Source organism: Gossypium arboreum, chromosome 10, assembly GCF_025698485.1.
Source record: "Gossypium arboreum isolate Shixiya-1 chromosome 10, ASM2569848v2, whole genome shotgun sequence".
Classification (NCBI taxonomy): Eukaryota; Viridiplantae; Streptophyta; class Magnoliopsida; order Malvales; family Malvaceae; genus Gossypium; species Gossypium arboreum.
Genome location: NC_069079.1, coordinates 117324978 through 117344051, shown reverse-complemented (window position 1 = coordinate 117344051; position 19074 = coordinate 117324978). Strand labels below are relative to the sequence as shown.

At 29.7% G+C, this 19074-nt stretch overlaps 1 protein-coding gene across 1 annotated transcript; it reads left to right on the top strand.

The window, feature by feature from the left end:
- The first annotated feature begins 14475 nt into the window (after positions 1–14475).
- On the top strand, positions 14476–17492 carry LOC108487880 (ribonuclease 1-like). The gene is made up of 3 exons (XM_017792220.2): positions 14476–14804; positions 15876–16086; positions 16972–17492. Exons 1-3 carry the CDS (start codon positions 14520–14522, stop codon positions 17250–17252), a joined length of 777 nt encoding a protein of 258 aa, XP_017647709.1. The 5' UTR covers positions 14476–14519; the 3' UTR covers positions 17253–17492.
- Positions 17493–19074: the final 1582 nt, after the last annotated feature.

Sequence of the window (19074 nt, the reverse complement as noted above, 5' to 3'; positions counted from 1 at the left end):
AAATTTATGTACTCTGCATGAAATTAGTTATACTGTAACAATATTTTAATTTGACATGTTTAATTTTTAAAATTTAACTCGAAGGATTTCACTTGATTCGATTTGACTCGACTCGAATTTCAGTTCACTCGACTCGATTCGAAAAAAATTCAAGTTGAGTTAAGATGATAAAATATGATTCATCAACTTAAATTTTTTTTCACTCAATTTAACTCGATTACCCGAATTGATTATAATTTGCATTTCAGTGTAATAGTTTTCTTCACAAGTCTACAAACCTAAAACAAGCAAAATTATTTTCTTTTTTTAGATTACTTTTTATAATTTATTTGTCTCTTACAGTGATATAGTTATATAGAACTTTTCGTTTTTCTTTTGATATGGATAGGATGTGGAGTAAGGCCCAACGAGAATCATGTGGGAGATGAAGACAAACCGATGCTGCGACGGAGATGCCTTATAAAAGAATAAATATTATTAAAAGATTTTAATTGTTGTCAGAGGTGCGTTCTTTCAATTTATAGATTGAGGATGGACTATGAGTAGTTCTAAATATTGTGTCAAAAAAGAGCAGATATAATTAGAACCTATAATAAGATCGTTCAAAAAATTACATATACATAATAAGAATTATAAAATTTAAACTTAAGACATCTTAATTTTCACTTGTAATCATGTTAGCTTTTATTATTTTATCAAGTTAAATATTAAAATTCATTATCTATCATATTCAAATCTTATCATGATTAATTTTATTAATTTTATATTAAAATATAAATGACAAAAAACACATTCACACTTTTATATATAAAAGGTCTTGTAGTAATTTCCAATTGAATTAATGTCCTGTTAACTTGGGGCATAAACTCGGTCAAGGAGTCAAATATAAGTATAGACATACATAGTTGTGGTAAATAAATAACTTTTATGCCTTTTTTTCTTCTTTTTTTTAACAATCTTATTATAGCCTCTTCTTAACCATTAAATAAGAGAATAATGCACTTCATTAGATTCTAACTCATATCCTCTTGAACTGGTAACAATACCAATACTAATCGAACTGAGACTCAATCGACACATTCCCCCCTTTTTTTCCCTTTATATAAGTTGTTAAGTAAGTTGAAATTGAGATTTATGTAAGGTGTTGCAAAGTAGACAATATATGGATTGTGTTATAGATTAACTTGATAATGTAGTATCTTGTGTTCAAATAATAAATATGCACAATTTAATTAGGCCAAAGAAAAATCATAATTTCAATATCTACATGACTACATCTATTTTTTCTATTTTTAGAATATGACATCTTTTATTTAATATAATAAAAGGAAAAGAATTTATCTGTAAAATTTAAGTAATTTTATATTCTCTTGTAATTTTTATATGATGAATATTTTAACAATCTAACCATTAAATTTATCAAGATATTTGTATTTGTCATGTTAAAGGTGAGCGTTCGATCGAATCGAGTAAAAAATTCAAGTTAATCGAGTTGACGAGTCTTATTTTATCATCGTAACTTGATTTGAATTTTTTCGAATTTAGTTGAGTGAAATAAAATTTGAGTCGAATGGAATCGAGTGAAATTGTTCAAATTAAATTAAAAATTAAACATGTCAAATTAAAATATTGTTACAATATAACTAATTTCATGTTAGAGTACATAAATTTGAAACCATATATATTTGAAAACTTTTCCAAAGAAAAAAAATAATAATAGTAATAATAATAATAATAATATATTTTAGTATGATAAACTTGAATAATTAATTAACTTATTTAGGTCCCAAAATTATTATTTTATAAATTTTTAAAATTTAAATTTCTTTATATATATTTAGAAATTTTTAAAAATTTTAGAATTTTAAAATATAAATTTTGAAATTTTTATAAATATTTTTAATTTTAAAATTATTTTATAATTTTTATTAAGAGAGAGTCCAATTTGCTCATTTTCAAAATTAACAGGGACCAAAGGGGTATTTACACTAATATGTTATTCAATCTGTCGAAACAATTTTTTTGAAAACGAGGATCGACTTTGGTTTTGAAAATGAAAACGAACATGGGAGTCGCCTCCAATCCTTTTTTGTTTAGGTGTGATCGGATCACCTCGTAATTTGATTGTTTTAAAATGTTTTATTTTACTAAAACAATGATTTTGGTCTACAAAAATCAAGAAAACGGGTTCGAGAGTCAGTTACGTATGAGGAAGGATTAGCACCCTTGTAATGCCCAAAATTGGTACCAAATTGATTAATTAATGTCTTAACGTTGAGAGTTGAAAACCCGAAAAGAATTAAAAATACCATCATCTCTTTTTTAATGTTGATTTTTCACGAAGAATTTGCTTGCGTAAATCGAAACGTATGTTAAAGACCTTCTTATCCCGAAGAATTTCATTTTCTTTCTTCTTTGGGGCCTTTAAAGTCCACTCTCGCCTTTCCTTTGTCTCTGCCAGAACAACTAGTTTGGTTCAATCATCCTCCGGGTCAAAACCTGAACCCATCGAGAAGTTTAACAGTGTCGAGGTATCAGTCTAATATTGGGGTCTGATAATGACGGGTACCCCTTACGGATGCGCGTCTGGTTAGGTCAGGACACTTATTGAGGTAAAACCTGGGGAATAGATGAGGTCTTCATTATCATACCCATTGTTGACCACTGGGCCACTCATTTTTTCAAGTTCTTCGGCTAGTAACTGGGTTAACTGGCCCATCATATTTCTTTGGAATTCTAGCATTTGTTCCCGCATATCTTGTCGAATTTTGGTCAACTGCTCTTGCATTTGTATTTGCATTTGCTCTATTTTCTCCAACCTTTGGTCCATATCCTTTGTCGGTTCTGAAATAATTTTACCTAATTAGGGTCATTTTGGGAAAATCTAATGCATATACTAAAATGCAATGCAAATGCATGAGATGCATGCAAAAAGAAAGAGAGGCGTTGATTCTGAATTCAATTCCATTAGAACAACTTTCTAGAAAACAAATTTCTTTACATAAAACGGATTACATATTTAGCCCTGTCCTAATACTCAAAATGAAAACATCGATCATTTTCTTCGTATCCAGATGTCAAGATCAAATCTCGCGAACTCTTCAAGGGGGTGCCTCATCTATCTCCTTTTTGCTTGATCCGAGCTGTGACTCATTGCTCACTTATCCCGCGATACTCGTTAGCTCCTTTAAAAAAGTCAAGATGTGACGGCTCTCGAATAATCTTTGTCGGCTTGAATCCTCGGGCAATGAAACAAAATTTTGTATTACTCTGCAGACTATCAATCTTCTTTCGTTGTGTCTACTTGGACTATATTCAGACAGCCGTATTATAATCTACTTTATCAAGAAATCCATTTTCCCATGACAAGCTCTTTTATTTAGCAATCGAATATGAATCAACACCTCCTTTCTATGATGATGTAATGCAATGCAAAACAAAACAAAACACATCAGTGCAGAAGAAATAAACAATAAAATAGAACACCTATCTGGGTAACCACTAGGGTTTGGCATGGCTCTACCTAAGGTGGGCTCTTAAGTCTCTCTATATGTAGTTTGGTTCTAAGGAAAGGGTACCTAAACCAGCAGATTCCTCAATCTTTACCCATTATAGACTCATACGGATCGAGTCCAGTTCAGAGGAATACATTTTTCTATGGCTACGTGGAGATGAAAATCTCACGAAGACATAGGTACGGATGTATCCCGGAAGTAGTCTACTAGCCCATGCGAAGGTGAAAACCTCACGAAGACATAGCTTCTCACTCCCACTTAAAAGGGTAAGATCAGCCGATCATGCAATGCAATATGCAGAAAGATGCCTAAACTCAAACCAACATAACAATTATAAACCGCAATGATAAGGATCGTAACAAAGACAAATAAAAATGTAACGAAAAGATCTCTTACGATGAAAATGCAATATGATCGAAGCAAAATCAAATGCATCAGCACAGAAGAAATAAAAACAAAATAGAGCCTATCCAGGTGACCACTAGGATTTGGCGTGCCTCTACTTAGGGTAAGCTCCTAGGGCTCTCTATATGCGATTCGGTTCTAAAGTAAAAGGTACCTGAACCTGCAGATTCCTCGATCCTCACCCATTATAGGCTCGTATGGATTGAGTTCAGTTCAGGGGAATACATTTCCCTATGGCTGCACGGAGATAAAAATCTCACAAAGGCATAGGTATATGTCGAAACCATTTTTTGAAAAAAGGGGATCGACTTTATTTGAAAATGAAAATTAAAACGGGAGTCGCCACTGATCTTTATTAGGTGTGATCGGACCACTTTTGCTTTAATAAAACATTTTAATTTATTAAAACGGTGTTTTTGGTCTACGAAACTTGAGAGAAAAAGATTCGGGAGTCGGTTACGTGCGAGGAAGGATTAGCACCCCCGACACGCCCAAAAATTGGTACCGAATTGATTAGTAAGTGTTTTAATGTCGAAAGTTAAAAATCAGGAATGGATTTGAAATATGATCCCTTTTTTATATTAACATTGATTTTAAAAATGCTTGAATTAGTCCAAAATGATTGTTAAAGATTTTCTTATCTCGAGATATCGGAGTATCACATCCCGTAAGTTAGGACACAATACCATGAACTCCCGAGCGCAAAGTCGTCTTTAATTTTAATTGGATTTCTGTGTATTTTAAAACTCGAAAGGATATTTGGCTATTTAGAATCAATGAGAAAACTGAAACCCCGTAAGTTAGGGCACAATTCCTCAATATTCCAAAACGCGAAACATTGCATTATTTTGAAATTTTTATTTTTGAATAATAATAAGCATAGCATTTGATGATGCACGTTCATTTTATGTTTTGAATAAAACACATAGGTCTATATTGAACAAATACGTTAGAGTTTAATACACAACATGATTCGAGCTAAGTAAAACCAAAAGTGCAAAATAGAGCATGGAATAATGAAACACGAATTAGATACAATATTAATGAACGTCGTAATATGAAGATGTTAATGAATAATTTCTAGTACATGTAATGGCAATATTCACAATGTATATTACTTTTTAACACCAATCAATAATCAAGGACAAACTACGTAAAATAACATGCGAAAAAAACGATTCAAAGCAAATAGGGTAAAAGTTTAAAAATTGATAACCAATAAAATAATTAAGATTTAAAACTCATAATACTAAAAATGGTTCAAAATAAACGACATATGAAAAAGATTTAACATGAATAAAATGTAAAACAATTTGAAATAAAATAATATATAAAGCAAATTTCAAATAAACAATATGTTAAAAAATCAAGATGAATAATACACAAAATAAAAAGGACCATTTAAAATAGCTTATAAAAGAGCTTAAAATAAATAATGTGTAAAAGGAAATTTAAAATAAACATTGTACAAAAATAATTTAAATAAATATATATATATATATATATATAAATCCAAAATAAATAATATATATAAAAGTTTAAAATAAGTAACCTATGAAGTCTTAAAATTAATAATAATAAAAGGTTTATGATAAATAATAAAAAGAATTTAAAATAGTTTTCATATAAAATAGTGTAACTAAATAACATGTAAAAATTTAAAATAGATAAGATATAAGATGGTTTAACTCAAATGACGTGTAAAGTATTTAGAATGAATAATGTGAAAAGAGAAATTTGAGGTAAAATGATGTATAAAAAACGTTTAAATAAAAAATATATGTATACATGTAATAATTTAAAATACAAATATACATATAAGAATCTCAAAATAAATACTAAGTATGATGATTTAAAAGAAATGATATATGTAAAATATTTAAAATTGATAACAATATAAAATATATGATATGTTCAATAATAATAATAATAATAATAATAATAATAATAATAATATATGTAGCAAAAACATAAATAATTTAATTCTTTTAATATACGTATATACATATATATACATATATAAAAGGATAGTAAATAGATATATAAATGAATCAAATAATGACAACAATAATAATAATGATAATGAGATATGCTAAATGACGGAATAAATTGTGATACAAATTTAAATACAAAATAAAAGTACAAAGAAATAGATAAATGGACGGATATATGAATGAACAAATAAACAATTTATAAAGATTAAATGAATAAACGGCTAAATCGAAATCTAAAATGAAATTTAGAGCCTAGATTGTGATAAAAATAACAAATAAGGACCGAATCGAAACCAAATAAGGTTAAAGAGGATAAATCGTAAATAATAGAAACTGCTAGGGACCAAAATAGAACGCGCGAAAACAAGCGAGGGTCAAAAGAGGAAATAAATCAATCTTCTGGACACGTGTCCCTGCTCAGCGAGTCAGTGACTAAATTGAAACATGCAACACATTTGATGGCCCAAATCTATAAGGAGAAAAAGTAAAAGACGGACTAAATTGAGGCGCGACTCAAAGCGGGGGACTACGCGCATAATTAAACCAAAAAATGAAACACGCGGATCCTCCTTGTTTGCGGGTTGGGTCGCACGGGTTCTAAGCTTAAACGGCGTCGTTTTGGTTGTTGGGGCTCAAGCCCAAAACGGCACCGTTTTGTGCAGCTATAAAAGTAAAAAAATAAAAAGGGAAGGACATTTCAACTGCATTTTTAAAAAAAAAACAAATCTTTCTCTTCATTTTTTCTTTGAAAACACGCCCCAAGTCCAGCCATGGAGCCGTCGTGGACTGCCGGTCACCGGCGCCGGAGATCACCTCCTCCGGTGGCCGGAAATCGCCAAAATTTCTAGAGAGGGTCCCTTTTTCCGCGTAGAACTCTGATCTGGAGTTAGAATCACCCAAATCTCATCGGAAGTCTTCGAAAGGGGAGGGAAACCTTTTGGCTCCCACCTCTCCGACGGCGGTGCAACGAGAGAACTAAAACCACTGTAAGTTTTTATTTATTTCTTTTATCAAAAATAAAAAAGATAAAACAATCACCTTTTGAAACTCTTTTCTCTTTTTGATTTCTTTTTGTTTTTAATACAATTTTTTTTGTATCCCCCTTGTTTACAATCAGTTCCCCGGTGGTTTTAAAGCCGAAAATATTACAAAATGTATTCTCTATTTCGCTACTGCTTCTGCTCCTTTTTTGTTGCTTGTGTTGCTTGTTTTTTGTTTCTGTTTTTGGTTCTTGCAGACGCTGACGAGGGCAAAGAAAAGGGGTTCTTGCTATTTTCGTGCAAGGCTACAGACGGACCTCGGGACGAGGAGTCTCGAGACGAGGCACGGGTAACGTGGTCGAGGAAGGAGCAGTGGATGGTGCGGCGCACATGGAGAAGCTAGGGTTTTCTGCTAGCTTAAGATAGTGGCTATGTGGGCCATTAGGTCTTTATTATTTGGGCTTAGTTTTGGGTCTGATTATATTTTTGGTTTGGTTTTATTTTATTGGGCCCGGGCAAATTTGGGCCTCTACAATCGTAACACAAAACGGATGAAATGCAATGAAAGGATCGTATATCAAAACCAAATTTTCAATTTTCAACAAAAAGACAAAAGTTAATCAACTTGTGGCTTGACTCTCTTATTTGGGTCCCTAGTGGAGTTGCCAAGCTGTCGAAACCATTTTTTTGAAAACAGGGATCGACTTTGGTTTTGAAAATGAAAACGAACAGTGGTCAAAAGCATTTTTTTGAAAATGGGGATCGACTTTGATTTTGAAAATGAAAACGAACAGTGGAGTCGCCAAGCTATCGAAGCCATTTTTTTGAAAACGGGGATCAACTTTGGTTTTGAAAATGAAAATGAACATGGGAGTCGCCAACAATCCTTTTTTGTTTAGATGTGATCGGATCACCTCGTAATTTGATTGTTTTAAAATGTTTTATTTTACTAAAACAATGATTTTGGTCTACGAAAATCAAGAAAATGGGTTCGAGAGTCAGTTACGTACAAGGAATGATTAACACCCTCGTAATGCCCAAAATTGGTACCAAATTGATTAATTAATGTCTTAACGTCGAGAGTTGAAAACCCGAAAATAATTAAAAATACGATCCTCTCTTTTTTAATGTTGATTTTTAACGAAGAATTTGCTTGCGTAAATCGAAACGGATGTTAAAGACCTTCTTATCCCGAAGTAATAAAATGCCACATCCAGTACGTTAGGACACAACATTTTAAAACCTCGAAAATAAGCTTGTCTTTTGATTTTCAAAACTCATGCGTTTAATTTCAAAAAGGTTATTCGATTATTTGGGTCAAACGAAGAAAATTGAAACCTAGCACGTTAGGGCACGATCTCTAGAATCTCCAAACACGGAATATTGCCTTTATTTTTTTTAATTTTTGAATAAATATATATGTAATGTTTAAAACCATGCATATCTATTTAATTTGGATTTTAGTGTAAAGAACAAACATTTAAACGTGGCTCATGATGTGATTGGAATAATAATAAAACGATAACACGAATAAGCAACATAACGACATATTTATAATAATGAAACAACGAGTATGCAAAGGCAATGATCAATTAAATATAATATCAATTAAAAATAACATAATAAAGATAATAAAAGAAAGAGGAATATGCATGATAAAAAATAAAATAAACATGAAAGCATCAAAAAGAAATAAATAAATAACAAAGAAAGGTTAAAATAATATAACTATGACAATAGTAAAATTTGGTGAAAATAGGAGATTATAAACGATTATATTTTAAAAGAATATATGTAATAATAAACAAGTAAAGGAACCAAAACTAGATAAAACGGACCAAAACTAGATAAAACGGAGTAATAAAAGTATGTATATATAAAAATATATAAAAGGAATACACATAAAATATCATCTAATTAGAAATGCTAAGAAACGAAAATAAAGGAAATAATGAGAACGAAAATAAATAAAAGGAATCATTAATAAAAATTGGTTAAAAATCAAAATTATATAAATAAATAAATTGAACAACTTGAAATAATACAAAATTTGAAAATAAATAGATATACATATAATATTAAATTTAGAAGTAAGAATAATGAACAAATAGTTAAAATAATGTTGGATAATAATCTAGGCAAAATATTAAAAGATGAATAATAATAATAAAAAGAATACTCGATAATAATGATGACAATCGGTGAGCTGGGGCTGGCATGGGCCCCGCCCCCCCTAAAATGTAAAATTATTATTTTGACCCTTAAACTTTTTTAAAAATTTTAAATTAGTAAAGATAAAATTACACTTTGGCCCCCCTAAAATTATAAAAATTCAATTTAATCCTTTACAAATTATAAAGATATAAACTATAAAAAATTAAAATTTCATCCGGCCCCTCCTAAAAAAATTTCGCTTACACGATGATAATATTAATGATCAAATTGCAACAACAAAATAAATAAAGTGACTTAAAATAAAATAAAAATGAAAATAGGTAGTGCATAATAATAAAAAGGGTAAATATAACATGAAAATAATAATAAAAGAAATAATAAAACTACAAACAATAAGAAAACGTTAAAATAAAAGGAAGTAATAAAATACACCATTAAAAAAAATGAATAATCTATTTTCTAATGTAAAAATATGAAGAAATAATAATAATAAATAGATAAATAAAAATAAATAAGTGAAATAAAAATGAGAGAGTTGAAACTATGTGACCAAGGATCAATTTGCAATTTGGGCAACATTTTGGGATGAATCTTAAAAATAAAGAAAGGACAGGGCCAATCGAAGGATTAAAGTAAAACACGCGCAAAGATACGGGGACTAAAAATGGAAATGTCCCAAGTCCCAAAACGCAGCGCTTAAATGCGGGCTAGATTGAAAACGGAATAAATTAAGGGGGCGAAAATAAAAAAAATAAAAAAATTAATCACTAAATTAAAAAAATAGAAGGATCTTATGCGCAAATATCCCCTCCCTAACAGGACGCGCCGATCCTAGGAGAATCCAGGTCGGGTCATCAAGTCACACACCAAACGGTGCCATTTTGGTCACTAATGCCCACACTCAAAACGGCGCCGTATCGACCTCTCATAAATAGCAAAAAAAAAAAAAACAGAGCAAAAAAAACATTTTCCCTTTTTTCTCAAAAATTTCTAGGGCTTTCTCTGTTTCTTTCTCGCCCTCCTCTTATTCGGCCGGCGTCGCTTTTGTCGGAGATCCGACGTGCCATGGCTGTAGATGGTGGCCCGAGCCTTGTAAATGGGGTGTTTAACCCCCTCCTCTCGAAAAGGAACCGAAGGCTTAGCCTTTTTGACTCGAGAAGCGAAAGGAAAAAACGAAGCCCCAATCGGCTTAGCTCTGATGCCGGCGATGGGCTCTCGACAGCAGAGACCACCCAGGTACCTTTTTCCCTTCCTTCTTTTCTTTTTTCTTTTTCTTTTGAAGTAAAAAACTTAAATAGCAAAATCAAAAAACGCAAATCACCTTTCAAAAAGAAGAAAAAATCGTTCTGATTTAATTGAAAACCTATTTGTATTTGCAAAATTACGATTCTCCTATGTATTTCTCTGTATTTGTATTGTATATTTGTGAAAGAAAAAAAATCCCCCCTAAAGTTACATCCATTAGGGCTTTTTATAGCTGAATACATATTTGTTTTTCTACTGTTGATTACTATTCTTACACATAGTCTCTGTCTTCTTTCTTTTCCTTCTTTACAGATGGTGTGAAGGTTAGAGGGGTGGTTGAGAACTGTCAGACGGCACATGGCAAGGGCAGACCTAGGTGCGGCGCACCTAGGGTTTTCCTTTGTTTTCTGAGTTGAAAATGTTGTGGGCTTAGGGTTTTTGTTTTAGTTTGGGCTGTTATTATTAAGGCCCGGTCAAATTTGGGCGTTTACACAAGCTATTCGAATTGTAAAGTTCAACTCGACTCGAACTCGAAACTCAAATTAATTATTCGAGGTGACTCGAATAACTCGATTCGATTAACTCAAAATTCAATTTTTTTATTTCTTTGAATCAAATCGAGTTTTGCTCAATCCCTAGTCATGTGTGCAAATTTTTTAATTGATCCAATAACTCTATCATACTGATACTAATATTGTCTATACTAATATAGGGGAGGGAACCACTTACACGGTATAAAAACTTTAGTAGTTTTACACTCTTTCATAACTTTTTATACGATTAACATTTTAACAATCCAACCGTTATATTTTATTTTCCATTCATGTAGATCATACATGTTAAGTTTAGCACAAATTAAAAATTCTAACTATTTTTACGGTAAAAGAAATTTCAACCATTAAATATATATTAATATAAATAATATTTTAGATGGATATGATAGAGATATTATATTGATTAAAAATTTACACTCAAGACAATTACAAATATCTTGATAAATTCATCAGTTGGATTGTTAAAATATTAGTTGTATAAAACTTACAAAACAATGTAAAATTACTCAAGTTTTACACCAAGAAAAGTGGATCCTTCTTATTAATATATGTTTAACGGTTGAAAGTATTTTTACCTAAAATGAATAGTTAGAAAATTTTAAATTATGCCAAACATAACATGCATGATACATAGAAATGAAACATTAAATATGATAATTGGATTGTTAAAATATTGATCATATGATTAAAATTGTAAATTTAAATTAAGATGAGATATAAATTTTTACTAAAGCTCTGATTTCGGTAAAAGAATTACTCAAGTTGGATATTGACTACTTGGCTGATATATATCACTTAATAATACATTGTTTTAATGTAATCATTTTTATGCTGTTACCTCCAATGGCCACCTTCTGCTTGTAATGCTCCGCCACCCGGAATGGACTGTAAAGACATACCAGAAAGGTTCACCATTCGTACTGTATCGCCACATCTTCCCGATGACAAGTCGGTCAGCCCCTACTGTGATGATTTTACATGCACCGAAATCAAGCCTACTTCGGCTAATCTACTTGAAGAAACCAAATATTGCTTTTCTTCAATTGCTTCATCATGTATACACATGATATCCCCACAACATGTTTTATTCTCATTTGACGACTTTTTTTATTTATAATTAAACTGGTAGGGTGAATTGAAGGACATTAAAGACAATTTAACGAAGAATTGGCCCAACCTTTATGTGAAGAAAAATGAAGAAATCCCCAACCATTTGGAATTTTGGAAACAAATATGGAAACAACATGGAATGTGTACCATTCCCAATGATCCTTATTTCTATTTCGGGGCTAACATGATTCTCTACAAATAGTTTCGTGATATACAAACAGGTAATTGATTTAGTATGGGTTTGGATGGACGGTGTAGTGCGTTTAATTTACTTTTTATCTCACGCTATAGTATAATTATAATATCTACAGATATTGGAATTACATCCGGAAACTCTAAGTATCAAGTAGGCGATATCCTTACAAAATTGAAGAAAAAGTTTGGAGTATATCCTCAAATTGCATGCAACCAAAAGCATGAGCTACAGGAGATCCGTTTCTGCTTCTTTCTCGAAGGATCTGCTTTCTACAAAGACTGCCCCAACAAACTGGACGATAATAATAATTGAAACAAAGAAGATGACCAAATTACTTTCCCTTCTTCTCCAGGAATGGCAACCAAATGGAACAGTGAATTATAACTAATTACCAGAGGCGAATCCAGGGGGCTGACAGGGGTCCTGGCCCCTCTAAAATGGAAAATTATTATTTTGGCCCTTTAAAAAATTTTAAAATTTTAAATTAGTAAAGGTGAAACTACACTTTGCCCCCCTAAAATTATGAAAATTTAATTTAATTTTTTAAAATTTATAAAGATATAGACTATTAAAAATTAAAATTTCATTTTCGCTTCCTAAAATTTTTTTTTGGCTTCGCTCTTACCAATTACTAGGGGTGATCAGTTGGTTAACCGACTCGAAATAACATTAACCGAATTAACCGACCCTTCAAATTTTTTAACCGTTAACCAAAATTTTAAAAAAAATTAACCGAACCGAAATAAGTATAAAATTAACCGAATTAACCAAATTAACCGAATTACCCGAATTACCCGAATTACCTAAATTAACCGAATTATTTGTATAAAATTATATGTTTTTTATTTTTATTTTTAGTTTTAAATTTTTATTTTTATTTATTAAATTATTTGTAATTTTTATGATTGGGTTGGGTACTTGGGTTAATATATATTAGATTGGGTATTTGGGTTTATGTTGGATTGGGTTTGAGTGAATAGTGGGCTATTTATATATTATAATTTTATTTATTATTTTTTGGTTAAACCGAAAAAATTCGGTTAACCAACCGGTTTGAATCGAATTAACCGTTAACCGAAAATTTAAAAAATTATTAACCGACCCTCGATCGAATTAATTTGGTTAACCGACCGATTAACCGAATTCGATCGAGTTAACCGAATTTTTTCGGTTGTACCCGAATTTTGCACACTCCTACTAATTACCAAAGTAATACCAATATATTTTAGTATTGGCCTAAGTTATGTTGACATAAGGTTTAGGGTTGTATCCCTTTTCCTTTTACTTTTGAATGTAATGTAACATTTAAATAATTATGGATCTGTTTATGTTGCAGATTTATATTAAGCTTTGAATATTTTCAACTAATTTGAGTTAAAGTTGCTATTTTAATTACTAACTTTTTTTAGTTTTAGTAAATTATTAAAATATAAAATTTGAATTTATATAAAAATTGTACAATTTTAATTAAATATATGTTTTATTAAATATTTATTATTTTAATTGCACCAATAAATGAAGGTTACCAATTTTTAGAGTTTTTAGACAGTTTCTTTATAATTTAAACTTGGAGGATTCCGGGTTCTTGTTCTTAGAAGGGTGCAGCGTATCATGAGAGCAGAAGGATAGTGGAAGATTAATCATATCGCCTCGCCAAACTCAGTCTGAATTGGAAGTCAAGTCTACAAGTTTTTAATGAGGCTCCCAAGGAAGTTATTGAGTTACTACATGGGGAGAAAGGAAACGTCTGTTTTATATAGTTGATTTTGTCCATTTTCTCTTTACCAAAAAAAATCTATTTTTTTTAATTTTGTGAAAATTATAAATATTTTATGAATTTTTAAATATTAAAAAATTACTTAATTTTGTCACATGACACAATCTTAATGAACAATGTGATTAACTTAAATGGTGGTAAAAGATTATATGGAAATTGATTTTTTGATAGCTTAATTGATTGCTTTTTTTCAATTAAGAGTTCAATTCAGTACTATTTTCAGTTGAAAGCTCAATTGAATATCGAGAAATTTTTGACATATTAAATATTAGTATTGTAGTAATATATATATATATATATATATATATATATATATATGTAAAAAAAATCGAGTGTCTTTTTCAACTTGCCAAGAAAATAAACATATTTGGCTCTATCTCCTCAATTAATTCCGTTATGTAAAAAAAAAAAAAAGAAAAAGAAAAGTAGCATTCAACAAAGCCAAATCCGAAGCATGATTGCATTACAAGACAAAAATTCCAAGTTTCCTATAAAAACCCTTGCATGAATACGAAACTAATACAAGAAGAAAAAACTTGAGAAGTCGTAACTAGAAAAAGTAGAGAAAATGCAAAAGACGCAAATATTGGTGGTAGCTGTAGTGTTAGCCGGAGTAAGCTTGGTAGTTTCAGACGACGACGTGAAACCCTTGGATTTCTACAAATACAGTCTGCAATGGGGACCATCTGCTTGTTTATATCCTCCTCCGGGAAAGAAGTGTGAAGGGAGACCCGAAGTGAGGTTTACCATCCATGGTTTATGGCCACAATATAATAAGGATACGCCGGTGCCTCCGTACTGTGATGATCTTACATGCACCAACACCAAACCTACTTCAGCAAATGAAGTTGTGGTAAGCAACCCATTTTGCTTTCAATTTCTTTATGTTTTATACACGAGTGTCAGATACAAAGATATAACTTTTTGCAACTGAAGGACGAAATTAAGGGGGGAGTGGGGGTCCAAAAATAGTAAAAAATGTTATGCAGGCCATTCAAAACGTTTAAAATTTATAATTAATTTATAATAAAATTTCACTTTGGTCTTCATATAAAGAAAAAAATTAATCTTACTAATAAATTAATACATGATAAAATTATATTTTGAACTCTTACAAATTTATAATCAATTTTGATTATCCTAAAAAGAATTTTGGACTCGTCCCTACACCCTCGATAATAGCAAATTACTATTATGCACACTACAAGTAGGCAATTCACTCAAACTCATAAACCAACACTTAAAGCTTAGATTGACAATCCGTGCGTTTTATATTTTTGTTGAATAATAAATAGACCTGTTTATGGACCGAGTTACTCGAAAAGTGAGAAGGTTTGTGCAAAAATATAAGTCCGAGAAATGGGATTGGACAAAAAAATAAGACTCATTTTCTAAACAAGGCGGACCTCAATTAAGATTTTTTACTCAAGCTTGGCCTGACTTGAATCTTCCTAAAAAAAATTCTCTACTACCGATTTGCTGTCATTTTGTTGTTGTTTTGATACTATTATCTTGTTATTGTTTGAATATTATATAACTCTTATTTTATTGTTAATTTTGTTATTATTTTGGAGACATTTGCTTGTTAAGTTGCAACTATCTTAGTGTTATTTTAGTATAAAAACTTTATTTAATGTATTTTTAATTTATTGGGAAATATTTATTTTAATATTTTAGTGTATTTTATGTATTATATTTTTTAAATTTATTTTTATATAAAAAAATTAATACAAGCCGTCTAGGTCAGAGTTAAGTTTAGCATTTTCTATTTGAATCGGACTTGGATAAAATATTAAATTTATTTTCAGGTTGGACTAGGTCTGAACCTAAAATTTAATATTAACTCAACTCATAATTAAGTATAATTATAAATTGCATGCATCCTATTTGACTTTTTTTTTTTAATTCACAATTAAACTCGTAGGAAATGTTGAAGAAGAGCACATCGCAAAAAAAATTATCGAGTGATTGGCCAAATCTTTATGCAAGGCAAGGAAGAAAAGAAGAGGATAATTTGGAATTTTGGAAATACGAATGGAAACAACATGGAATGTGTTCGGATTACCCCAACAAGCCTTCTGACTATTTCAGTGTTCCCTTGAACCTCCTAAAACGATTCGAGAATTTAAAAAAAGGTAATTACTTACCATACACAATGTTTCATTTCCATTAAGGCTAAATTATAAAAATAATTACTTTTATTTACTTTAGGTCAAATTTTAGTCGTTTATGTTTGAAATGTTACGTTTTAGTCATTTACGTAATCGCGTTGTAATATTTTAGTCATTGAGCCGTTAATTGTTATTAACGGTATAACGATAAGCTGACGTGACACGTTAAATCATCATTTCAAACAAAAATTCTAGGTTAATTTATACAATAGATCCCCATATTTTTTTCGTTTTAAGCAATTTATTTTTTTTATATTTTTTAACTTTCCTTTTTTTTTTCTTTAGTTTACATTCTCTTATGCTTCTTCCTCTATTTTCCTCCATTCTCTATTTCTTTTAACGTAGTTTTTTTAATGTTTTCCATTTGTTAAAATTAGTTCCTAATTTTTTTTTATTTTTTTGAACAATTTAATATTTTCAAGTGAGACAAGCTTGTGGATTAGTTTTAACAAATGGAAAACATAGGAAAACTACGTTAAAGGAAATGAGGGGAAGAAAATAGAGGGACAAGCAAAAGAGAATGAAAAAAAAAAGAAAGTTAAAATAATATAAAAGAAAAAAAATTAAATTGCTTAAAATGAAAAAAATATAGGGACCAATTATAGAATTTAATATAAAATTTTCATTTGAAATGGTGATTTAACGTGTTATGTCAGCTTACTACTACACTGTTAATGGCAATTAACAGCTCAGTGACTAAAATATTATACCACGATAACATAAGTGACTATTTCAAATATAAGTGATTAAAATATAACCCGAATTAAATAAAAGTAACTATTTTGATAGTTGGCTCTCAAATTAAAGGAGATCAGTGATTAGAGGTTTGGTTTTTGGGCCTCCAACCAGATTTGGGATTTGAACGTGGTAGCGAAGTGGGCGACATTCTGAAAAATCTGCAGCGCAAAGACTATAAACAGCCTCAAATTGTATGTAACATTAAAAGTCAGCTGCTGGAGATTCGTTTCTGTTATAAAGAAAACAAACCTTTCGATTGCCCCAATTGGGTGGGGAGTAAAACTTGCAATACCCCAACTGCTAACATCTTTTTACCCGATGGTGCTGGATGGACGGATGCTGTGAATTACAATTTCAGTAATAATGGTGGTAATTACATAAAACTAGTTTAGTTTTTAATTATCTACCATTAAGTTTATCCCTAATATATATATTAACTATATGAATAATGCCAACAAGCTATTTGTTGGATGGCTATAATTTATATGATGGCACTAGAGTCGAGGTTGGGTCTTTTTCCTTTGAATGTAATGTGATGTATAAATAATTATGAATCTGTTTATGTGCAGATTCAAATCTCTAATGTCCAGATTGAACATATATCAATAAATCTTTAATTTATATCTTAATAACTCTTTAACATATATCAATATTTCACTTTAAATAATAGCTTATTTAGGAATAAAATCAAATAATAAAGTCTTGCTTTAAAAAAACAATTTTAATAAAATGATAAAGATTATTTAATTTTCCTTTTAAAAAGAAAGATTATTTAATTTAAATTTATGTATGAAAATTTCTTCAACTAAACTTAAAAGTTAAAGATTTAAACATTAGACACTATATTATTAAAAGTGACAATTATAAACTCTAAATATAGACCATAAAACATGTATGAAGAATAAAAATATATAATAATTACCAAAAAATATTTTTAAAATGTAATTAAGTAACTCTTAATAATATATTCTCATTAATTTAAACCCTCAAACAATTTTTTAACTAATTGAGTACACCAAAATTGAGGGGTAATGCTCTTTTCATTATTATAATCGCTATTCAATACTATTCAAAATTTAATTAATACCTTACACTATTCAATTTTCATTTTTCATCTCTTTTAATGGTCAATAATAACAAATCATGGGTAATTTATAATTAATATAAAATATTTATATATTGAATTATATATATAATTTTATATATATAACAAAATATATTACTTATAATTTTGTCTATTTTCAAAGTTGGCATATTTTAAAACAAAATCACTTGACTATTTATTTTGAAGATATTTGGACAAGATAGAAATTAAAACATGAAAATCGATTGAGTTGAAATTGAAGACTTGAGGATTGATTTCTTACCAATTAAGTCAGATTTGATCAAGAATCTTATAGAATTATTATCCTATGCTGATTTTTAACTTTACTTTATAAGAAAAGTGATTAGACTATGACTCTTATGTAAGCAAAACTTAAATAGTATTAAACTTAAGTTTTGTCTAGTTTAAAGTAACTGAGAGACTTAGAACTTGAGAGAGCATAAATTTGTTCAAGTTAGAAACGTATATGTGATTGTTTTTGAAAGCAATCAAGGGAGTCTCTTGAGTTGCAAAGCTAATGTTTTGAGGGAGAAACTTAATGGAAGAATGATATACTCTTTGTACAATAGTGAGATTGTTAAATTGGTGAGTTCTAGACCAGTGTTAGGACTTAAATAATTAATGAGTCCTGGGCAAGACCTTGCAAATGTAGATTGAAGTTGAATTGCGTAAATAATCTTGGTATTCATCTTTACTTTTACACACTTTTAATTTTATAGTTGAAACTGTGACCACAATTTCAAGCACTATTTCAATCACAATTTATATTTGCAAATTAAGTATCCTTATCTATAAAAAAAGAGAATGTCTAGTTGTGTTCGGATTTTAGGTGAGGGAAGGGGAGAGAAATAAAAAAAAAAGGAAATAAAGGAAAGGAGAGAGAAAAAGAAGGAAAAAGGAAAAAGAAAATTTATTTTGTATTATTTTTAATATGTTTAAAATATTATTAATTTATTTTTTATATATACAATTAAGTTTTTTTAATTGGTGCGATGCATAATATTTTTGCAAGTGTAAATTAAAATATATTAAATTATTTTATATTTTCAATAAATTTTATAAATAGTATGAATAAATTTTATGATTGTATGGGTTTAGTAATATTCTTA